Raw genomic sequence first — 25,306 nt, forward strand, 5'->3', positions numbered from 1 at the left:
TTTTTTCTTAAAGCTCAACTGATTGCATTGGTTCATGTCAGGTTTTGCATCCAAGGATATGGAAATTAGTTTCTGTGAAAATTCAGGAGGAAAGTACGTCTCAAAATATGCCTGGTGTAGGAGTGATTTTACAGAAAGTTGGCATTTGTGAGAAAAGTGGGAAGCTTACTTCGTGATTAACCCACTTCTTGGAGCCTACATTGTTTTCTTGTTTTTCACTTATATATTACAGTAGAACCAGCAGAATCTTCTTAATTTTCAATGTGTGTTCTTACTTAATGTGCTATTAAATGAGAATGAGTTCAACTCTGTCGAAGCTACATGGATGGTCTAAGATACCAATCTCACAGGTAATAGGTTAGTAGAAATCTCTCTGATGTAAAACTCATTATACCCTCTCTTGTATTCTCTAACTAGTTCTGTTCCATCATTCACTCAAACACCTTGACATGCCACAAAGGACACTGCACAAAATAATTACTATCTTTGTTATTAAATTAGTTTAAGTATATCTGAGTTTTACAATAAGAAATCTGATCAACAACTTTACCAAAGGTGCATCGTGACTAATGAAAATTATAATGACTTCAAATTTTTCATTGAAAATATTTGGAGCCAATATGCAACCCTTGGTTGATTTTTTTTTACTGATCTCCCCTACTATAGACTGTTTATAAACCACATGAAATGCTTTGCCTTGAATTCTTTTCTAATCAAACTCTTCTGTGATTTCAGGCAGTAAAAGTAATCCAAGCTGTAATATAGAAACATTACTTTTGAAAATAATTGGCATAACTACTGAGTAATCCAAGTCAAACAAAATTGCAATGAGTCAACAATTTACAGTAAATATTTCAAGTGAGGAATGATTTCTAAGCTCCAGTTGTTTAAATAATTCAGTTCTCATATTTCTTCAAATACTTGATGCAAAAAAATCTATCCCTGCAAATCAAAGCAAAACCAGAAAAATGCCAGGAAGTGCTCAGCAGGTCAAACCGCGTCCATGGAGAGGAAATCATTGACTGTAATTCTCTCTCTGCAATGTTGTCTGGGCTACCTGGTGCTTCCGATACTTTCTGTATTTGTTTCTTCATGTATTTACATCTGTGGTTTAATATTAGCTGTAATTTTCTCTAACTGGATTCCTTAACAAGGTTTATATTTAAAGGAATTCATAAAGTATTTTGCAAATGCTGCTGCAGTTTGTATCAATTTAATTATTGGTGAATGATTTGATCATCATCTGTATTAATTTTCCTGGTGAAGCCACATCACTGACTTCACGGAATGCATCAAGGAGATCTCAGCAGTGAAGGTCCCTTTACAACTTGTGTGGTGACTTTACATTTGTTTGACGTTAACTCTCTCAATGTATAATTTTTTTAATGGACAGTGCTTTGTGTAAAATTTCTATAAATATTTCCTGCCTGCAGATCTACCCACACCAGACGGATTGAAGTTCAAGTCCATTCGCGAGACCTCTGTCGAGGTGGAGTGGGACCCTATAGAAATTGGGTTTGATGGCTGGGAGATGATTTTCAAAGCCCCTGTAAGTCAAATGTTAAAATACCATGCTCACAAAATATATCGAGTTATATAATTGAGTCATGTTCTTATCACCCGCTGATAACCATGTTTTTGAATTTCAAACCTTTTATTTATTCCACATGAGAAAAGTCGTCCTTATCATAAGCACTAAATATACATAATATTATGCATACTGTGCTGTGCATTATCAGAGTTTCAGAAGTGGAGTATAACGAAATCCCAGTCTACTCCACATTTAGCATAGGTGCCCGAGGACAAATTGTCAGGGATTGTAAATCATATATTTCTTCCTCAGTAAAGAAGGGAACTCAAAAAAGTTAGTTTCTTTGTAATACTGATTTCGAAAGCAAATGACAACATGAGGTACGTTATTCATTAATAGCTTTGACATATAGTGTTATGTTTGCAGATCCCGCTCTTACTCCTGAACTGCTCCCCACTCTTTAATGAAGTCAGTGATACAGACCAGCACACAGCTCTGTCTGCTAAAGCCTTATATAATGGTGCCTTTTCTCTTAGAACAGAAACAGGCCTTCCAGCCCACCAGGTCTGTGCTGACCATGCTGCCAATCCAACTAATCCATCTGCATCTCTGCATTGTGTTTATGTGTCTCTTTAAGTGCCCCTTAAAGGTTGCTGCCATATTCTGCTTCCACCACTTCCTTTGGCAGCACATTCCAGACCACCCAGGTGTAGTAAAACTTGCCCTCTGATTCCCCCGCCACCCACTACACTCCGTGTGACAGCCCACCTACCTCCCCTCAGACTCTCCCGCCACCTACTACACTCGAGGTGGCAGCCTACCTACCTCCCCTCTGACTCTCCTGCCGCCACCTGCTACACCCAGCAGCCAGTTATCCTATCAGCATGTGTTTGGTATGTGGGGGGGCAATTAAATTATCCAGGGAAAGCCAATGGCAGGGAAAACGTGCAAGTTCTATGCAGACTGCACTGGAGACTGCAGTGGGATGGGGAAATGCGTCAAATTTTCCCCTCAGTTCAAAGCTACACCCTCTACTATTTCACATTTACAACCTGGGTAAGAGATTCTCACTGCCTCCCCTATCTATGCCTCTTACAACTTCCTGTACTTCTACAATGCTGCCCCTTGGCCTCCGACGCTGCAGAGAAGATGTCTCATTTTCCCTGCGACCGAACAGGAGCCCATTGAGCCTACTGAGTCTCCGCTGGCAGTCAGACTTTCCAGCATGTACGCTAAGCAGTGAGTCAATGCAAACATCTTCCATCCTCGGCCACCCAGCTAGTTCCCTCCCTTAAGAACAAGTAACACGATATCATTTTCTTTCACAAAACTCCCGCCAGACACTATCATATATACTTAGTCAAATGGAACACGGGCAGCTGCGAAATACTTGTACCAAAAACAGACATGACCAAAACTCTCATTTCCTAGTGTTACATACTGCAACAGATGAATGGCACCAATCCAATGAGCCTCAGCTAACTCGATAATTTGCCCGAAAATAGAATGTGATATTCAGATCCAATAAGAGAAACCAGTTGAAACGTCATGCCTGGAGGCACCAGTGTAAAGTGGTTAGCATGTCGACTGGAGATGACATGTAAAGTTGGAGTGAGCATAACAAATGGTTCGGCGCTACCTAAATAGGCAGACGGACGGAGGACTTCCTGGTCGACAGGCTGTTCCCAGAGACACATGCCAAGTCCTGCTGGAAGGGCATCAAGTTCGTGGGAGATGCCTGACACTTGTTGGTTTCCAGTACAGGCAATGCTGTCATCTGGCCCACCCCAGTACCTGCTGGGGGATGCACTGAAGCCTGGAGCAGCAAACGCAGAGGTTCTGTTTGGAAGGACCGCAGAGCAAGGTCCTTCAGCTGCTGCATGTGGCGGTGGGGGTGCTGAGTGAGACGGGGGGAGATCCCTCAAGCATTGAAATGGTGCATCGCCCCAGGGGAGGGTCCATGTGACAAATGGGTGGCAATGGTGAGGTGGTTTAAAAAGCAACTGAACGTTACTGAAAATAATGACCACGGATGTAGAAAGTTTTGCACTGTTTCTTCCTTTGTGTTTTTTATAAGGAATAAAGATTATTATTGTAAAAAAAGTGAAAATGTTCAATAGCAGCCTTTTGAAGGATAAACACCTGCAGAGGAAAAAAATTGCTGGAATCAGAATCAGATTTATGATCACATGACTTACATCATAATATTAGTTTTGTGGCAGCAGCATAGTGCAAAGACATAAAAACTTCGATAAATTACAGAAAAAATAAATTAATAGTACAAACGAGGGATGGCGAGGTAGGGTTCATGGACTGTTGGGAAACCTGAAGGCAGAGGGGAAGATACTGATCATTGATTATGGGTTTTCAAGTTCCTGTACCTCCTCCCCAGTCGTAGTAATGATAATTGGGCCTGCCCCAGACGGTGGGGGTCCTTAATGATGCATGCTGCCTTCCTGAGACATCGCCTTTTGAAGTTGTCCTTGATGGTGGGGAGTGTTGTGCCCAGGGTGGATCTGGCTGAGTCTGTAGCCCTCTACAGGCTCCCTTGGTCCAACCCAAGGACAACACAAAGAAATGGATTGTGCAGTGTTGCAGCTGGTGCACAACTCCAGGTTCGGCCTTAACCTCCGGTGCAGTCGGCACGGATCTTGCACGTTTTCCCTGCCGTTGGCTTTCCCTGGATAATTTAGTTACCCCCCCCCCACATACCAAACACATGCCGATAGGATAACTGGCTGCTGTGAGTCGCCCTGAGTGTAGGAGGTGGCGGCAGGAGAGTCAGAGGGGAGGTAGGTAGGCTGTCACCTTGAGTGTAGTGGGTGGCGGGAGGGTCAGAGGGGACTCAGAAGGGAGGCAGCGGGGAGGTAGGTGGGCTGTCACCCCAAGTGTAGTGGCTGGCGGGAGAGTCAAAGGGGAATCAGAGGGGAGGTAGGCAGGCTTGTGGTAGAGAAGAGGTAGGGCCGGCTGGTGGCGCAATGACATCGGTGCCGGACCCGGGAGCGGAGGTTCCCGGGTTCGAAGCCAGTCGAGTCCGCTCCTGAGTACACTTTCCATCCATGCCGGGTTGAGTGTCGAGATCGCAACTCGACCTCTTAAAATAAAAAGGGAAAAATACTGCAAAAATATCTGTGTGAGGAGTGGCGCGCCACACAGTCTCTCTTTCGCTCCGCACCTTGTAAAAAGCCATGAAAAAGACATTATCACAGACACGCACGCATGCAGGCACACGCCAAAAAAAAAGAGATACAGAAGAGGTTAAAGGAAATGACAGAAAGTATGGGAGAGAGCCAGCATAGACGATGGACTGAATGGCCTCCTTTATCATAGATTATATTAAAACATGAATGGTCTTTAAAAGATGTAAATCAGGATGCTCAGCTTTGCTTCTGCACTATAATATTCTCGGATCTAATTAACTGTCAGCCATATTGAAAGATACATAACTTTGCCATCAACATTTTGCAGGCATCTTATTGCCTTTCCATCTGCAATACCAAACTCACCTGCTTTATAGAAGTCCACGATCACCGTTGCCAAACCCTGCTACGATAAAATAGCTCAGCTAAGCGTTTCTCAACGACTGCTTCTGACACCTTGTTTGCACTTTTCAGATTCAATAAATGTTCTCTTGGTTACAGAAGGAAGATAACGGTGAGATTCTGAACAGTCTGGAGTGGTCAGAAGTCTCATTTGTGCAGACCGGCCTGGCTCCAGGGGAGGAGTATGAAGTCAGCCTTCATGTAGTGAAAAATAATACCCGCGGGCCAGCAGCTAAACGGAAATTGACCACAAGTGAGTAAAGCTTCACCCTCCGCCTGATTACCTTCAAACCTGTTCAGCTGTCTGTCTGGATCAGTGTAAGAATAAAATACCTTCTATTCCCAGAGGTAATTAAAGTGGGATAAATCTGAATTATAGTTCAAAAGACCTTTCCCATAGTTTATCACAGTGCACCATTAGAAACCTAAGAGCACATCTTTCCTGTTGTCATGGAAACAAGCCCGTGTGTGCTGTAAGGTGTGCTGTATTGCAGATTTCTCCAGAAAATCTCTGAAAGTGTTATCTTTTAATGATGCCCTGAGCTTTAATTCCTGGTGAGCAGAATCTCCAGTCCTGAAACAATTATCTTTTCATTCATGGATTGTGTTTCTCTGAGTAAAAGAAATAGTTTATAAACTGCTTGCTCTGTAATTTTTAGAAATGTTATGAGACTTCAGTTTTTGCTTTTGTTTGGATATTTTAATCTCAGCACTCTGTTAAATGTCTGAACTCTTAGATCTAAACTGCACTTCAGTTTTCCTTCAACCATGTCCAGTGAATAGAAGGTACTTATTATTGATTGAGAAAAAGCTTCTTCTAACTATTGATAAGAGATCTTGATTCTGACAATTCTAGTGCAATAATCCTTAACATCCTGAGAGATAAAGAGTGAATTGTCTGCCTCAGTTGAGGGTCAAAGATCACATGCTGCTCTACAGCTTAAACGTTGTCTTTCACTGAAACGTTGCACTGAAACTCCCTAACTAGTTCATCACTCTGTAGATGTCAATCAGCATCTCCTCCCTCAAGTTCTTCTACTTCCCGCTGTCTTTCACGGTGAATTTAAATCACGGCTTTGTTGGCTATTTCTTCTCTGTTCCCGCTCCTCTTCATTACCTTCACTAATTCAAGTTACTCAATGTATTCAGGTATGCTTAGTGTATCCACTTTATGAATAGCATATTTGATTGCAGTTTCAATGAAGCATTCCTTGTGCTCCGACCCACTACAATGAGTGCTGGGCTGTCAGCCCTGGGGAAGTGCAAACTGGAGCAACTGCACTATCGACTAATAAAGAATGCTCAGACGAATGGTCAAAGTCTGCAACCAAGCAGGCAACCTAGCTCCAAGCACCACTACGTATCTTGGAAAGAGAACCTAGTAGGTGAGGAAGCATTAAATCAGGTCGTGTTCATAGATTCATGGAGTTAAGCAGCAGAGAGCAGACCCATCAGCCCAACTCGCCCATGCTATCCAAGATGCCTTCCTACCCTAATCCCGTTTGCCCGCCTTAGGCCCATTTCCCTCTGAACCTTTCCTATCCAAGTACCTGTCCAAATGTCTTTTAAACATGATACCTGGCTCTACCATTTTCTTTCGCAGCTCATTCCAAATGTCCACCAGCTGCTGCGTAAAAAAACTGTCTCTCAAATCTTTCCCCTCTCATTTTAAACCCAGGGTAGAGGAGTCTACAACTAGAGGACATTGGTAAAGGAAAAAAGATTTTCAGGTGATCTGAGAAAGCAGTGAGTACATGGAATGACTAACCAGAGAAACTGGTAAAGCCAGGTACAATTTGAGACATTTGGGCAGGTACATGGATAGGAAGGGTTTAGAGGGATCTAGGCTAATTGTAGGAAAATTCTCTAGCTCAGGAAGGCACCTTGTCAGCATGGAGTTGGGTCAAAAGGCCTGTTTCTCTGCTGCATTACTCTATCAATCTATGAGCACTTTAACTTGTGGACCAGTTTATATGGCACAGAATCAGGTCCCCATTCCAAGTGCAGTTGGTTGGAGAATGTGTCGCAGGAGGCTGATGGCCTTAACAAAGTGTTAATCTAGAAACTTTTCCTGTGCTCACAGTGATGATACAGATTCACCCATGAGCACAGAGGATTCACACTGAAGAAGTCAGGTGCCAAAGTATGACCCCCAAAACATCCCGATGTGCCAGAGTTTTGGGGGGGGGGGATGTTGAAAGCCAAACTTAGAGACCAGGGGTAATGCTCTGAGAACAGGGAGTGTTGCATTGGTAAATTAATCTGGGTGTTGTTCTATACTGCGACAGGTAACAAAATACACACATTTTGTAAAGCTAGTCTGTTTCTGGCACAATTTAACTGGAAACACCTTTGTATCGTAGTCTTTTTCTTAACACATTGAAGACATCTGTGAGACCCAATGTTCACAAATAATAAGTCAATCTTAAGAAAACACATGATCAGCATTATCTGGTTTAAAACTCTACTGCTGACAGAAATATTATTGAAAATCTTGCAAGCAACTGGCTGAGGATAATAAATTTAGTTTTGCATCTAGCCATAAATGAAACTCCAATTAATGCAGTTATGTTCGGCCAGTGTATTAGCCTGGAGCCATTTCAGATGAGCAAATCTATAATTTCATACCTCATAAAGTCCTGGCTCCAGAAATAGTGGATCCTGATGATTCAGGTAAATTTCTAATATGTTTAATATATTTGCTGCAGAAATTAAATACCAGGCATAGCTGACAAGATTGGATCTGGGAAATGTCCAGGGATGGATATTTAATTCCCTTCTGGGGTGTCCCAAAACTGAACTCTGTATTTTGCCTGAACTAGGACTCTCTCAACGTGGCTGCATGCACAGAATCTTTGAAATGCGATCCTTTTTAGAGCAGTAAATCTCGAGCACAGGCAAAACCACACCAAATGCATCTTCCCTGTGCTGTGTAGAAATGGTGCAGAATATTAGGTTTAACTGGGAAAGAGTGAGTGATTGACCATCAATAAACTGGTGATAATGGGTGAAGGTTCAAGTGGTCTCTATTGTATCTGCCTAGCCTAGTGTTTCAACTCAATACTTGGATTGGAACAACTTAAAATATTAAGGTTTCAGACTGCAAAACCACTTCAAAAGCATACCAGATTCTAATACTGTAGATACAGTACATGTCCTATTCTCACAGAGTTATCTCTGTGGTCTCCAAAGATCCACATTTCCACATTTAGCTTCCTCTTATTTCTTCCCAGCACATTGCTCTTCAGTCATAAGTACAGTGGCACTTTGACATGAGCCCATTTCATATGCCTAGACCGTCTGACCGCTTCCTTTCCAGACCTCTCACCTGGACTTACCTACAACCTGCTCACTCTTGCTCCTCCCCTCCCCTAGTGTTTATTCTGAATTCCACCACCTTACTTTCCAGTCCAGGTGAAGGGTCTCAAACCGTAATGTCAGCTGTCCATTTCCCTCCATAGGTGCTGCCTGACCTGCAAAAGTTCCTCCAACATTTTGTGTGTGTTGTTCCAGTGTCACAGTAACTGAAGTCTCTCTTGTGCCTTTGAACCTATGTTCAAGTTTTGATTCTGATGTGTCACATTATGAAGACCCTCTCCTTCTCTCTAGAGCACCGTCTGAACCTTTCCCTCTTTCAGCTTACTGAGCACAGAAACCTTCATCCTTGGCTTTGTTAACTCCAGCCAACTCTACCTTCCATAATTAATCCAAAGTTCTGCCACCACACCCTGTCTCACAAACAGCCCAGTTCACCCATCGTCCCTACATTTGCTGAACTGCATTTTCAATCATTTTCCAGCTCTTCCCTTTCTCGCCATGACTATCTACGATAGTGTGCATGGCGTCACAAATACAATAAAACCCTGATAATTCCGCATCGGTCTGCTTGGAATTCCAATGGTTCAGCACTTGGTTCACGTGTTTGTCCGGAGTGTGAGATGGAGGCTCGGAGTGTGAGATGGAGTTTTGGAGTGTCACTGGGAGTGTGCCAGGAACTTGGTCTAGAATGTCAAGGCAAGCTAAACTTCATTGGGTTTTATTCCCATTCCCTTTAAACCCTAAAAGTTCACTGGGAAACTGGTCACACTATTTATTTACTTGGGTCTAACTTTTATTTACATGTTAGAGTGATTAAAGTGTGTTGGGGGATTACTGGGAATAGCATCCAGCTGTCTGAAAATGTACCAGTTTGGCGTCAACAAGGTCCCAGGGTACTGTATAATCACGGTTTTACTGAATAATCTTATTAATTCCATCAAGTGGAGTCAAGTTTAAAATATTCGTGTCAATTTTATGGTAACATTTAGGATAGAGAAACAGAACTCAGCAACAAATACTAATAACAAATCTTTGCAAAAATAAACACTGGCCTTTTTTTAAAAATGGATATCATTACAAAACACTAAATCATGTAAATATTTTTTTCCTTTTTGTAACTGTCAGATTGATGCTGTTTGTTTCATGAGGATGAAGTCAGTGAGCCACAACTGGAGAGATTAATTGGGAGCTGAGATTATTGATGTAAATTAAACTTGTTACAATATGCGCTCAACTCCTTGTCCAAAATAGTGCCCACTGACATCAATGGAGCCAGTAGTCTGAAATGTAGTAGAAGGTGCACATGACATGTTTAACACAGATGTCTTGTTTTAGTGCTGCTCAGTCCGCTTTCGTGTTGGAAAGACAAGGAGATCTGGGAAATAAACAAGTCATGGATGGTGGACTGTTCTGGAGAAGGGGACAGAAAGACTCCTATAAATTAGGGAGGGACAAATATGGAGGAAATGGGATTAGTACAGACAGTATTGGAGCAACTATTAGGACTGAAAGGTCTTTTGAACTGATAAACATCAGAGACATTTAGCCCTAACATTTAGCCGTGACAGTATGGGACAATATTTAATTGGGGGAGGGCTAATGCACTCACCCCCATCATTGCAAAGTGCTTTGAAAGACTGGTTCTATTACATCTGAAATCCTGTCTGCCCACTACCCTGGGCTACTTATCAATTTGCCTATCGCACCAACAGGTCAACAGAGGATGCCATCTCCACGGCACTTCACTCTGCCCTGACCCACCTGGACAGCCCCAACTCTTACGTCAGAATGCTGTTCATTGACTTTAGTTATACTTATATTTTATACTTTATTGTCGCCAGACAATTGATACTAGAATGTACAATCATCACAGCGATATTTGATTCTGTGCTTCCCGCTCCCTGGATTACAAATCTTAAATACTAAAAATATTAAAAATAGTAAAAATTAGCATTCAGTACTGTGATCCCCTCCAAGCTGATCAGGGTATCAGCTCATCCCTCTGCAATTGAACCTTGGACTTTCTGACTAACAGACCCCAATCAGTTAAGTTCGACAACCTCTCCTCCTCCACTCTCACCCTGAACACCGGCGTGCCTCAAGGCTGTGTGCTGAGCCCTCTTCTGTACTCCCTTTTCACCTATGACTGCGTTCCTGTACATGGTTCTAACTCCATAATCAAGTTCGCAGACGACACCATGGTGGTTGGTCTGATCAGAGGGGACGATGAGATGGCCTATAGGGACGAGGTCCAGCACCTGACCACGTGATGTGCCGACAACAACCTAGCCCTTAACACCCAGAAGACCAAGGAGATCATTGTGGACTTCAGGCATGCCAGGAGTCACACTCACATCTCCATCCACATCAACAGAACTGTAGTGGAACGTGTATCAAGCTTCAAATTCCTTGATGTCCACATTTCCGAGGATCTCACCTGGTCCCTGAGCTCCTCCATCCTGATCAAAAAGGCGCAACAGCGCCTTTGTTTCCTGCGGAGCATGAAGAAAGCTCACCTCTGTCTTAGGATACTGACGGGCTTTTACCGCTGTACCATTGAGAACATACTCACTAACTGTATCTCAGTGTGGTATGGCAATTGTCCCGTATCGGACCGCAAAGCACTCCAGTGTGTGGTGAAAGCTGCCCAGTGGATATTCGGCACCCAATTGTCCACCATTGAGAACATCTACAATAAACGCTACCTGGGCAGGGCAAAAAGCATTATCAAGGATGCATCTCACCCTAACCATGACCTTTTTACTTTCCTCTCATCCGGTAGGTGCTACAGGAGCCTCCGCTCCCACACCAGCAGGCACAGGAAGAGCTTCTTCCCTGAGGCTGTGACCCTGCTGAACCTCACATCACAGCGCTAAGCAGTATTGCATCCGTATTGTACTGTCTCAGTACTTTTATATTTGTGTGCTGTAGCACTTTTTTATTCACAGTTATTTTGTAAATAACACTATTCTTTGCATTTCTGGTCAGATGCTAAATGCATTTCATTGGCTTTGTATCTGTACTCAGTACAATGACAATAAAGTTGAATCTAATTTAATCTAATGATAGTGCCATTGAGCAGGAAATTGGGAGCTTAGATTGGGAACAGATGTTCTCAGGCATATGTACAATGGAACTGTGGAGGTTGTTTAGGGAGCATTTGCATGAAGTTCTGGAAAGGCTAGTCCCGTTAAGGCAAGGAAAGGATGGTAAGGTGAAGGACCATGTTTGACAAGACAGGTGGAATATTTATTCAAGCAGAAATATGCATACTTCAGGTTTAGAAAGCAAAGATCAGACAAGGCTTTAGAGAGTTACAAGTTTGCCAGGAAGGAGGTTCAGAAGGGACTGAGGAAAGTTGAAGGGGTCATGAGAAGGCCCCAGTAGGATTAAGGAAAATCCCAAGGTGTTCTACACACATGAAGAACAGGTGTATAACTGGATCGAGGGCAGGGGCGATCAGGGATGGAAGAGGAAACATGCCTGGAGCTGGAGGAGGTTGGGGAGGTCCTTAATGAATATTTTGTTTCAGTATTTGACAGTCAGAGGGACTTTGACAAATGCGAGGTCAGCGTAGAACAGGCTGATATGCTGGAACATATCAACACTAAGAAAGAGGATGGACCGGAACTTTTGATAAACTTTAGGATTTAAAAGTCTCTGGAGACAGATGGAATATACCCCAGCTACTATAGGAAGTGAGGGAAGTGATTGCTGCGGCTTTGGTGATGATTTTTGTGACCTCACTGGCCACAGGAGTAGTGCCAGAAAATTGGAGGATGGCAAATGTTATTCTTTTGTTCAAGAAAGGTAATGGGGAAACCCTGGGAATTATAATCCAGTGAGTCTTACATCAGTGAGAGGTAGACTATAGCGGATGATTCTTGGAGGCAGGACTTCTGAACATTTGGAGAAGTATAATCTGATTAAGAATAATGAGCATGGATTTGAGAGGGGCTGGACAAGCCTTATGACCCTGATTCGCTTTTTGAAGGAAGTGACAGAACAAATTGATGAAGGAAGTGTGGTGGATGTGGTGTATATGGATTTTGGAAAGGGAATTGACTAGGTTCCTCATGGTAGGCATGGTAGAAAGTCAGGAGGCCTGGAAACCAAGGAGAATAGGCTGCATCGATTTGGAATTGGCTTGCCCACCGCACACAGAGGGTGGTAGTAGATGGAATGTATTCTACCTGGAGGTCTCTCACTAGCAGTGTTTTGCAGGGATCTGTTCTGGGAACCCCTGCTCTTTGTGATTTTTATAAATGACAGTGGAGGGCGGATTAGTAAATGTGAAGATAGCATGAAGGATGGTGGGTGTTGAGAATGGTGTAGAAGGTTGCTGTAGGTTGCAATGGAACATAGACAGGATGCAGATTTGGGCTGAAAATGGCAGATGGAGTTCAATCCAGAAAAGTGTGAAGTGATGCTCTTTACACGGTCATATTGGAGGTAGAGTACAAGGTACAGGAACAGATGGATCTGTACCTTTATATTTCATCTTCATTTTTCTCCTTACTGTTTTTTTATTTGTCTTCTGTTGGTTTTAAAAGCATCCCAATTCTCCAGCTTCTCAGTAAATTTTGCTATATTGTATGCTGTCTCTTTTGCTTTTCTGCTGTCTTTGATGGCTCTGGATAGCTGCAGTTACCTCATCCTCCCTTTAGAATATAAATGCATGGAATGCTTGTAAGGACATTGGGGACATTGAAGAGACTCTTAGATAGGGACATGGATGAATGAAAAATGGAGGCTTATGGGAGAAAAGGGTTAAGTTGATCTTAGAATAGGTTAAAAATTGAGCACAACATCGTATGCCAAAGGGCCTGCACTGGATTGTACTGTTCTATGTTCTATGAAACCTGTATCCTTGGAGTTTGAAGGCAATGGCCACAGTGACAATGGACTCTCTGCTTTTCACCTCTCAAATTTTCATTGATTTTAGCCTGGTTTCCTCCGAATTAAAGTAACACAAGGGAGAGAGAGAGAAAAGGAAAACTGGGAATAATAACAACCCACACAAAATGCTGGAGGATCTCAACATGTCAGATAGCATCAATGGAAATGAATGAACAGTCGACATTTTGAGTCAAGACCCTCCAAGAGGGTGGAAGTGATGGACAAAGAAGCCAGAAGGTAGGGGGAAGGGAAGGAGCAGAGGTTAACAGGTGATAGATGAAATCAGGTGATGGGGAGGGGTGGGGCACCAGAGAGAGGTGAAGGGAAGATAAAGGAGAAAATAAGGGGTAAGAGGGGGAGCCAGAATGGGGAATGGAAGAAGGGAGAAGTGAGGAGAAATTACTGGAAGTTAGAAAAATTGATGTTCATGTCGTCAAGTTAGAGGAGACCCAGATGGAAAATGAGGTGTTGCTCCTCCAACCAGAGAGCAGTCTCATCATGGCTGAAGAGGAGGCCATGGACTGATATGTCAGAATGGGAATGGGAAGTAGAATTAAAATGGGTGGCCACCAGGAAAACCTGCCTCCCAGCTTCTCAATTCATCCCTTCTTATTCTAGCTTCTTCCCTCTACCTGATATCAGGGTAATATCAAATTTCCTCCAACACTGCATGTATTTTTCTCTACAGAATCTCTGGTGTTTACAGCTAAAAATAATAAACCAGTTAACCTGACATGAGTGTTATGGAAATGTTGGAATCTATAATTGAGGAAGTGGAAACAAAAAACATGGAAAATAATTATAGAATTGAGCAGAGTCAGCCTGAATCTATGAAAAAAAATCATGTTTGACAATTCACTGAAACTTGAAATTGTTGAAGTAAACAAGGATAAATCAATTGTGGTATATTCAGACTTTCAGGATGAGAACAACAGAAACTAGGAGCAGGTGTAGACCACCAGGCACTTTAAGTCTGTCCCGGTATTCACTGTGACCATGGCTGATGCTGGCCTCAATTCCTCTTCTATTCCCATCCCCCATATCTTCAATTAGATAACAACTAGTGCTAAAATACTGGCACGATGTTTATTAATGGAAAGAACACAGAGAGAAGAAATAAATCACGTGGGAGTTGGGACAGATGGAGTGGTATAGGGATCTGTGGCAAGGTGCTAGCTGTTCTCAGTCTCATTCGCTGGTTTAGAGGAGTGGACAAAGCACAGTATATTTCACCTTGGTTTGTCTCTCATGACAGTGAGCATTGTGACAGACTTCAGATGGCTATGGTTAGGCAAAATGTGGATGAAGTTAACCCAAAGAGAATATTACTACTTATGTGGAAAAAATTTTATGGTCCACCTTGATAGAGAAATAGAATAATTTTTAAATGGAGAATGTACAAAATTTGTTGCCATTGAGGAAAAGAAACATCTTTGCCATTGGGGAAAAAAAACCTGGATTTCCTTGTGTACAAATAACTAAGTGTTAATATACAGCAGGGGTTCCCAGCCTGGGGTCTGTGGACACTTTGCCTAATGGTATTGGTCTATGACATAAAAAAGGCTGGGATTTTTGATATACAGCTTCAACATTCAATTGGAAAAGCAAACTGTATTGCAAGATGAGTTGAGACATCGTGCTCCATTTATTTAGATCATTAGTAAGACCCTTCCTGAAATATAGTCATAGTCATAGTCATACTTTACTGATCCTGGGGGAAATTGGTTTTCGTTACAGTTGCACCATAAATAATAAATAGTAATAGAACCATAAATAGTTAAATAGTAATATGTAAATTATGAAGCAAGTCAAGGACCAGCCTATTGGCTCAGGGTGTCTGACCCTCCAAGGGAGGAGTTGTAAAGTTTGATGGCCACAGGCAGGAATGACTTCCTATGACGATCTGTGTTGCATCTCGGTGGAATGAGTCTCTGGCTGAATGTACTCCTGTGTCCACCCAGTACATTATGTAGTGGATGGGAGACATTGACCAAGACGGCATGCAACTTAGACAGCATCCTCTTTTCAGACGCCACCGTGAGAGAGTCCAGTTCCATCGCCACAACATCACTGGCCTTCCGAATGAGTTTGTTGATTCTGTTGGTGTCTGCTATCCTCAGCCTGCTGCCCCAGCACACAACAGCAAACATGATAGCACTGGCCACCACAGACTCGTAGAACATCCTCAGCATCGTCCAGAAGATGTTAAAGGACCTCAAGCTCCTCAGGAAATAGAGATGGCTCTGATCCTTCTTGTAGACAGCCTCAGTGTTCTTTGACCAGTCCAGTTTACTGTCAATTCGTATCCTCAGGTATTTGTAATCCTCCACCATGTCCACACTGACCCCCTGGATGGAAACAGGGGTCACCGGTACCTTAGCTCTCCTCAAGTCTACCACCAGCTCCTTAGTCTTTTTCACATTAAGCTGCAATTAATTTTAATTGGGTATAGAAAAAATTCTATTGGGTATAGAAGAGATTCTGCAGATGCTGGAAACCCTGACGAAGGGTCTCAGCCCAAGGCATCAAATATCCATAGTTGCAGCCTAACCTGCTGAGCTCCTCCAGTGTGTGTGTGTGTGTGTGTGTGTGTGTGTGTGTGAGTGTGTGTGTGTGTGCGTGTGTGTGTGTGTGTGTTGCTGAAGTATTAGGTAGCTGGGTATAGAGTGCAATAGAGAGATCATCACAAAGTTTCACCAGACTGATGGTCAGGATTGTGAGTTTGTTGTATGACCAGGGATGAAGACGAGCAGGTCTGTGCTCTCTTAATCTTAGAAGGATGAGAGGCGATCTCAGTGAATATTTGGAAATGTTGACTGCAGAGGATTGTGGAGGTTCATCCACTAAATGTATTCAAGACCAAGAACAACAGTTTTTTTTAGAGATTGAGAGAGGTAGGGTATTTGAGAAAGTGGTGCTTTGTTTAAAGAGTCTTAGTGCCTGGCAGAGCAATTACACAGGGGCTGGTTGGGTCCTTTCTGCTAATATTTCTAATGTTTTTATAAATCGGATATTTATGGTAAGGATAGATAAAGTTGGCTCTTGGTTATATTTGTAGCATGTGACAAGGGGTTAGGGTAAAAAGTACATTTGGTACTCCAAATGTAGGTCCTTCAAGCAAAGAGAGATCACCCAGCGGAAGAAATTACAAAGCTCTAAAATGATACAAGTAAATGGTCCTTGCAGTGCCTCACACTTATGACTGAATAGCTGTCAACCCTGTGATTATCTTTTGCTCTTGCAAATAAAATTGAAAAGAAACAGGCATTGCGTGTCTGTCAATGAAAATTAACCCATAGATTCACTCGTTCACAATTTTTAACATAGAAACTTTAGCTTGTGAAGCATCTTTTGTGGATCAGTATGCTTGCCATGTTGTAATTAAGTGAAAGAAGTCTTCATGAATATTTAAACTGTGTTTGTTTTCTAAGGCAGAAAATGCCAAAAACATATTTCAAACAGACATACTTTTTATTAAATCAAGTAACACTAAAATGCAGATGTGATGGCTCTGGGCCTTAAATGTACATACACACACACACACACGCACACACTCTCTCTCTCTCACACACACACACACACACACACACACACACACACACACACACACACACACACACACACTCACACACACACACTCACACACTCACACACTCACACTCACACACCAGTTCAAAGTTCAAAGTAAATTTATTGTCAAAATATACATATGCTACCATATACTACCCTGGAATCAATTTTCTTAAAAACATTCACAGTAGCACAAAGAAATTCAATAGAATCAATGAAAAACTACAGAGACTGACAAACAATCAATGTGCAAAAGAGGGCAAATAGAGCAAATATAAAAATACATAAATATAAGTAGATTAATAGATTCATCAATAAATAAATGGGTTAATAAATAGATCACTCAATCATTTTGACAACGTGAGTTGTAGACTTCTTGAAAGTGAGTCCATAGGTCGTGGAGTTAGTTCAGTGTTGAGGTGAGTGAAGTTATCCACACTGGTTCAAAGCCTGATGGTTGAAGGGTGGTAACTGTTCCTCAAGGATCTAAGTCTCCTGTACCTCCTTCCTGATGGCAGCAGCAAAAAGAGATCATTACACTTACAGCATGTAACTTCCATTTTGAGGATGTATCTTTGGGACCGCTGAATGATCTGACATTTTTGCAATCCCTTGGGGAATTCAGCAAGGTTGGGAGCAGAGTGTGCGTCTGTCCTTTCTCAACGCCGTGGCTGGCTTACTCCGCGCCGATTAAAATGTTGAGCAAGATTGAAATTGACAAGGATGAGAGTGGAAGACGAGCGGGTGGGTGTTTAGCACCGTCCTGCCTGTCTCCCTCTCACTGCTGCCAGAGGAAGGTGCAGGAGTCTTGTCTCCCATGCTGCAAGCTTTGCTCGCATTGGCAGCATCACTCGTGGTTGTGGAGCTCTTACTCGGGGGACGCTGCGGCTTGATGTTTAACTTCCTGAATGCTAAATGCACTCCGCGGCTGTGGACTTGCTTTGAGGCTCATGTTCCATTGTCCTTGGGTTTAACTTCTTTACTATTTGCGGGATTTGATCAAGGTGATTTGGTGCAGAACTGTCTCTCCAGCAACACAGCGCTAAACTGAACTAACTCAGTGGCTGTGGCTCCTGGTCCGTTAAGGGAAAACTCCATGGTTTGATGTTTAATAACCTGTGTGTTATTTGCTCATGTTTTGCTGATTGCGTGATTTGTTCTTTTTTCGTAAATTTGGCACTTGATGTTTTCTTTAAATGGGTTCCATGGTGTTTCTTTGTTTTGTGGCTGCCCACAGGTGGACAAATCTCAGGGTTACTAGTCCAGTAACTTTATTATTAATTTTCCACTGTAAAAAGTAATAATTCCCCCGAAATTAGGACCTCTGAATACTACCATAGAAATTATTATATTCCAGAAAAGTCTTCTGCATTGCAATTTGAAACTGCTCACTGAGTTCTATCTGAGCACATAAGATACTCATTCAAAGCTGAATTTTAAGGTGGAAGAAAATGTACAGAATATAAAAAATATGAATGACAGGGGAATGAGGGACTAATATTTTATTTTGAATCTCCCACTCAGGTTGTTGTCAATTTTAAACTCTTTGGGGGGATGATTTAAAATTGTCCTGTGATCACTGTAGAAGAAAATCTTACCCCAATTCTAAAGGGGTTAAAATACAGCAAACACCGGTAACTTACATATGTATAAATGCAACACATGGCATTCATGTACATGCAGCAAGTACACAATTTATGAAAAGACAATGAATAAGTCAGCAGAGGAACACAATGAGCTGCAATTTTACAACGTGGGACTGAATTACAAGCTAAATGCCAAGTTCAGGACATTAAATGAGATGCCATGAATTTAATCTTCACAAATATTTGTCACTCTATTGTACACTTCACCACTACTTTGAAGAACTTGCACATAAAATGGTCATCAAACTTGCAACAAACACTCAAGTCCTGTAACTATTAGTGCAAATGCCCTCTTAATAATGTGCTCATTGATAATAACTGGGAATCTTCCCTAGATTATGTAATTTATACTTGGAGAAATGCTGTTGGAGAATCTTTAAAAAAAACACAATTATTGAATTTTGAAGATCTTGATGTTGAATTAACGCACACTAACTCACCTTCTTCCTCAGTTCCTCCCCCATTTATTGGTGCCCATGCTCCCAGGCTCCTCAGTACCTTTGCTTCAACTTCAGCTCAAACATCAGGCCCAGGAAATGCCATTGGGTAGAGGGGTGTAGAGGCAGAAGGATCTGAACTGAGTGAGTCAGGCTGGGTAGACAGACCAATAAGGTACTGTACCTTGACAATGGTCATCAGTAGTGCTTTTCAGCAGTTTGACCCAGGCAATCAATCCTGGAGGCTGGAGTCATCAGCAGAGGGTAGATATAGTTTGGAGGTAAGAGACACCACCTATGGCAGTAAAGCCATGGGTGGATCCCTCAAACTCTAGAACACACTAATGTGGTGTCTGTTAGAAAATAGCCAGAGCATCCTGACTGGCTGCATCAGGCCTGGTATGGGAACTGTACTTCTTTCAATGGCAGGACTCTGCAGAGAGTGGTGCGGACAGCCCAGCGCATCTGTAGATGTGAACTTTCCACTATTCAGGACAATTACAAAGGCAGGTGTGTAAAAAGGGCCTGAAGGATCATTGTGGATCCAAGTCACCCGAACCACAAACTGTTCCAGCTGCTACCATCCGGGAAACAGTACCTCAGCATAAAAGCCAGGACCAACTGGCTCTGGGACAGCTTCTTCCACCAGGTCATCAGACTGATTAATTCATGCTGACACAACTGTATTTCTATGTTATATTGACTGTCCTGTTGTACATACTATTTGTTATACGTTACTATAAATTGCACATTGCACATTTAGACAGAGATGTAACGTAAAGATTTTTACTCCTCATGTATATGAAGGATGTAAGTAATAAAGTCAATTCAATTCAATTCCATTCTATTCTTTTTTGAACAGGATCTATTAGCTGCTTTAAGGAGCCCTGATTATGAAGTTCACTATCCGAAAGGGTCTTAGTATTCCATAATCTAAGCAAGCCAATAAAACCAGGACTCAAGTGTGAAATGAGTGTAGAACTTCTGTTTTCAATATTTCCAACAAAACAAATTCAAGTTAAGGCAATAGCCCTCTTGATGATAATCTGGTTCCATATTTAAATTAAGTAATAAGTGAAATATTATTGAAATTACATTGGTTTTTGTCTCTAAAATGGGTCCAGCATTATTGCATTTGGACCCTGGTGTGAAGCAAGAGACACTCATTTGTGAAAAGCCATTCGTTCAGCTCCAGTGATAATGTCCAGTGCCTAACATGGTAAATTATCCATTTTACACAGTGATTGATGCACCAAGCCAAGTGGAAGTGAACAAGGTCACAGACACCACTGCTCACATCACCTGGCGCAACCCAGCGGCACACATTGAGGGAATCAGCCTGTTCTATGGGACTATAGGCGGCGAGAAGGCAGTGGTCGACCTTCCTGACATTGAGACAACCTATTCCATTGCTGAGCTTCAACCAGACACCGAATATGAAGTGTCGTTGGTTTCCAAACGTGGGGATATGAAGAGTGTTCCAGCCACCAACATATTCACAACAGGCAAGTCCATATTTTCAAAATAATGAGGTTATTTGTTGCAATTGTTCATAGCATTTTTCTTCTAGTAAATAACCATAATTCTGTAAGTTTCAAAGTTATACAAGAAAGGATTAAGGTAGGTTCTCAAGTAAAGGTCCTAAATTCTGGGAAAGCCAAGTTCAAAAGCATGAGAGAGGACCTGGTGGAAGTAGATTGGGAGAAGATGTATGTGGTAAAATCAACATCTGACAAGACTTTCTCTTTTAAAAGAAAGTTGAAAGTACATGGGTAGTATTTTCCAGTCAAGGTGAAAAGCAAAGATGGCAAGATTAAGCAGCCTTGGTTGACAAATATTATTGAATGTTTGATCAGAAAAAAAGAGAAAATATATGACACGTATAGGCAATGGGAATATAGAGAGCAAAGCAGAGAATTTAAGAAAGAGATTAGGAAGACAAGAGGGAGCCATAGCAAATCAGATTAAGGGATTAAGTGTATCAGGAGCAATAAGGCTGCCAGGGAAAGAGTTTCCTGAGGGTCCAAAGGGGTAATCTGTATGCAAAGCCAGGGGGTGTGGGTGAGGACATAATGAATACTGTATTCACCAAAGAAAAGGATGTGGAAGATTATGAGTTCAAAGAGGGGTACATCATGTCAATATGAAGAGGGTGGGGGTGCTAGATATTTTGGAACGCAGAGTAGATAGATTTTAGGACTGAATGAGATCTATCCAAGGGTACTATGGAAAGCAAGTGAGGAGATTACTGAGACCCTAAAGGAAAATATGCACCTTTGTTATCCATCGAGGCTGGAGGATACTGAACATTGTTCTTTTGTTTAAGTAGGGTACCAGGGTAAACTAGTTAACTACAGCCAGTGAGCCTGATGACAGTGGTAGGCACGTTATAGGGAAAATTCTAAACCAGGGATTCCCATCCCAACCTTTCTTATGCCATGGACCAATTACAATGAGCAAGGGGTCCATGGACCCCAGATTGGGCAGCTGTGTTCTAAAGGATTGTCAACCCAGATGGAGATATCATTAAGGTTCTCAAGACCTTCAACTCGGCCTCTGGCTGCCTATTCATCTTCAGTTTCACCTGATAACCTAGTGTGGAACGTGTTATGACTGCCAGGGTGCAGAACTTGATTGTGTAATCAGCCATGCTATGCCTACCCTGACGAAGGTGGAGGAGTCGGCTGGCCAGCTCTCGTCCTCTGACTGGGTAGTCAGACTCTCTTCACCTCCCTGCTGAAGACGGTTACACCTGCACAACCAGGAGAGTTCTTTTCCCAGAGTGCGGTAGTCCAGACAAGAGCTTTGCCAGAGAGGAGAGAAATTACATAGGCTATTTTACAGAGGGGAGCTTGGTGGATTGCAGTCCAAAAGCCAGTGAACATTGGGTAAGAAACCCTCTACACGTCCCTGGGTTGCCACCAAATCGCTCAGCACCAGTTGATTCAGGATGCCACCATGGGAATCATGGGGAACCGGAAAAGGACAAGCAGGTGACACCTCTATGTTGGCTGGAGACTCAAGAGCAGGGATTTGCACGTTCAGCTGCATGGTCTTGATGAGTGCCGATGATGATAGGATGGTCCAGATCTGCGCATGTACTCACATCTACCCATTGTGACTTCCTGGCTGGCAAGCAGTGATTGGAGATGCTCAAATTCTACTGGGTCCATGAATGGCTCAGTCTAGCTGTAGCAGGGGTGTTTGCCAGGCTGGGTCTGAAATGGGGTTGTTATGGTATTTTCCGTCCATTCCTCTAACTAACAAATCCCCTATCACCACAGTGTGCCTTCTCTCCCCCCTTCCCCTCTGTGTCACAGAGCCAGACTCGGTTCCAAAGACCCAACCACTGCGACTTTCCTCTGCTGAGTCAACCCCCAGAATACAATAGTATGCAAAAGTCTGAGACACCATAGCTACATGTACCGTATGTGCTGAGGACTCTGGCACACTCAGTCATGAGGAAAGGCTGAGTGAGCTGGGGCTTTTCGTTTTGGAGCGATGGAGGATAAGAGGCAACTCGATAGAGGTCTATAAGATTATGAGAGGTATAGATGAAAGGACAGCCAGCAATAACCAATACCAGAGGGCATCCATTTAAGGTGAATGGAGGAAAGTTTCACTCGGAGAGTAGTAACTGCCTGAAGCACACCGTCAAGAGTGATGGTTGAGGCCAGTACATCGGGAGCATTTAAAAAACTTTTAAATAGGCACATAGATGAAAAAAAATGGAGGGTTATGGCTGTGCAGGAGGGAAATGTTAGAATGATCATGGAGCAAGTTAACTGTATACAGGTTGGCACGATGTTGTGGGCCAGAAGCCCCACACTGTACTGTGTTATTAAATCCGATGTTCTATGTCTGTGAATGTCAACTCTCAAAGCAAAATATAATTCAGATAATGCAGGAAACATGGCTTAATTGTGCAATTGCTTCAACACAAAAAGGAGCACGTGAGATAATATTATCCAGGGAACAGGTGAAAGGTAAGTGGATTAAAAGGAACCTCTTATGTGTTTCCATTGATGTTGTCTTAAAGAAGTAACTATTTTCTTAGATTAGAGCAAAGCCAGAAATTAAGATCCCTGGATTTACCTTGGGTTGGATGTAAACGCAGTAATGTATGTGGCCATGAACCTCCACCCCATGGGTAGCACCACCCACACTGAGATGTCATGGCACTGTATGATACTCCACATCCAAAATCTGGTTCCATTAGGGACAGAGCAGTTGAACGGTAGCAGCAGAGTAGAATGTGCTGTCACTACTTCCCACAGTGCTTAGTTCAACCAACTATGACTAGATCGCTGGGGAACAGCATATGAGTAAAGGCATTTAAGTGTATCTCAGCTTCCTTCAGAACTCCTTCAAATCTTCTTCCTTCCCTGTCCTTTTTATATCTAGACCTTGACCCTCCAAGGAACCTCCAAAATGTGTCTCAGACAGAGGACAGCATCACCTTGCAGTGGAAGAACAGCAGAGCAGGAGCCACAGATTACAAAGTGAAGTTTTCTCCACTGGCAGGAGGAGAACATATGGAAACCACTGTCCAGAGAAGTACTCAACGAGCCACCACCATTAAGATTTCCGGTAATAATATTCTTCGCACTATATAAAACTGGTGTAAAATTCAGCACTTTAATATCTGCTGGCTTGCATTAAACAGAAAAACCAGGGTTAGCCTTCCCAGAGGTAAAATTCACTCCGTTGCACCAGGGAAATAAACTCACAACCCGGCCTTCATTTAACCTTTTCTTCCAGAAAAATAATTGTATTGCTTTTTTGGTACTTGCCTTCCATCTTTACAGGGCTGGTGGTTTGGAATGAGTTGTTTCTGGAATACTTTGGGATAAAATAAGCTTTTCCTTATATCACAATGTGAACTGAAGGCAGATCTACTTTGAAACTGATTTTTATCTCCATTCTGTTGGGCAAGTTCCTCCTACTAATTCTCTGTCAGATAAGACCATTAGACCATATGATGTAGGAGCAGAATTAGGCTGTTGAGCCTATCCAATAATGTCTGCTACTTCCTTATGGCTGACCCATTTTCCTTCTCAGCCCCAATGTCCTGCCTTCTCCCCATATTCCTTCAGGACCTGAATAGTTGAGAATCTATCAACCTCTGCCTTAAATATACTCAAAGACTTAGCCTCCACAGCCACCCGTGGAAATGAATTCCAGAGATTCACCATCCTCCGGCTAGAAAAAATCCTCTCATCTTCATTCTAAAAGGAAGTCCCTCTATTCTGAGGCTGTGTACTCTGGTCTTAAACTCCCCCCAACATAGGAAGCATCCTCTCCACATCCGCTCTATCAAGGCCTTTCAACGTTTGATAGGTTTCAATGAGGTCACCCTTCTTTTTTCTGAATTTCAGTGTGCCCAGGCCCAGAGCCATCAAACATTTCTCATATGATAGGTCTTTCAATCTTGAAATCATTTTCGTGAACTCCTTTGAACTTTTTCCAATGCCAGCATATCATTTCTTAGATTAGGGGCCCAAAACTGCTCACAATACTCCAAGTGAGGCCTTACCAGTGCTTTATAAAGCCTCAACTTAACATCTTTACTCTTATATTCTAATCCTCTCAAAATGAATGCTAATATCACAATTGCCTTGCTCACCACCAACTCAACTTGCAAGTAACCTTTATGAAATCCTGTACGAGGTCTACCAGGACCCCTTGCACTTCAGAGTTTAGAATTTTCTCCCCAGTTAGGAGTTAATATACACTTTTATTTCTTCCACAAATCTGAAACCCTGCCCCCTGTAGCAGTTCCTCAGCCATGAGTTCTTCTGCCAAATCAACCTATTCTTACCCTCACTGGTGCGTGGATGTTCTTAGAATTTAATCAACTGAATCAGTTTGCATCAGCCACTTGAGGGATTCATAGATGTTTCTCCAAACTTAATGGAGCCTAAATGAAGCAGCGTTCCCAAGCTCTAATTTAAATTCAGCGGGTGGAGCTGCTGCCCCTCATCTCCAGTAACCTCGGTTCAATCCTGTCCCCTGGTGCTGCCTGTGTGGAGGATGTCTGTTCTCCCTCTGACAAACTAGCTTTCTGCAAATCCTCTGGTTTCCTCCAGATCCTCCCACATCGCTAAGACATGCAGCTTGGTAGGCTCTTGGATTTCTGAAAGTTGCCTCCGGTGTCAGTGGAATCGGGCAGAATTTATTGGGCATGGGAGAGAGAACAAGTTAGAAAGAAGTCATGAGAACTGGATTGCTCTGGAAAATGGCAGACTGAATAGATCAATGGCTTCCTTCAATGTGATAATGAAAAATATAAAGCAGGGAAACATGCCGCAACCACTGTTATATCAATTATTTTATCCTGAAGGTATCAAAATTAAGATAAAA

General features: G+C 42.5%; 1 protein-coding gene across 13 annotated transcripts in view; it reads left to right on the forward strand.

Moving 5' to 3' along the window:
• tncb (tenascin Cb) overlaps positions 1-25,306 on the forward strand; it is a 151,612-nt gene that overhangs the window by 53,978 nt on the left and 72,328 nt on the right. For all 13 annotated transcript variants that reach the window (XM_072240651.1, XM_072240652.1, XM_072240653.1 and 10 more), the window contains exons 5-8: positions 1,434-1,549; positions 5,173-5,326; positions 20,185-20,448; positions 23,348-23,533. In XM_072240651.1, coding sequence (XP_072096752.1) covers positions 1,434-1,549; positions 5,173-5,326; positions 20,185-20,448; positions 23,348-23,533 — 720 coding nt within the window. The remainder of the gene's footprint in view (positions 1-1,433; positions 1,550-5,172; positions 5,327-20,184; positions 20,449-23,347; positions 23,534-25,306) is intronic.

This window comes from Mobula birostris, chromosome 22 (genome assembly GCF_030028105.1).
Source record: "Mobula birostris isolate sMobBir1 chromosome 22, sMobBir1.hap1, whole genome shotgun sequence".
In the NCBI taxonomy this organism is placed as follows: Eukaryota; Metazoa; Chordata; class Chondrichthyes; order Myliobatiformes; family Myliobatidae; genus Mobula; species Mobula birostris.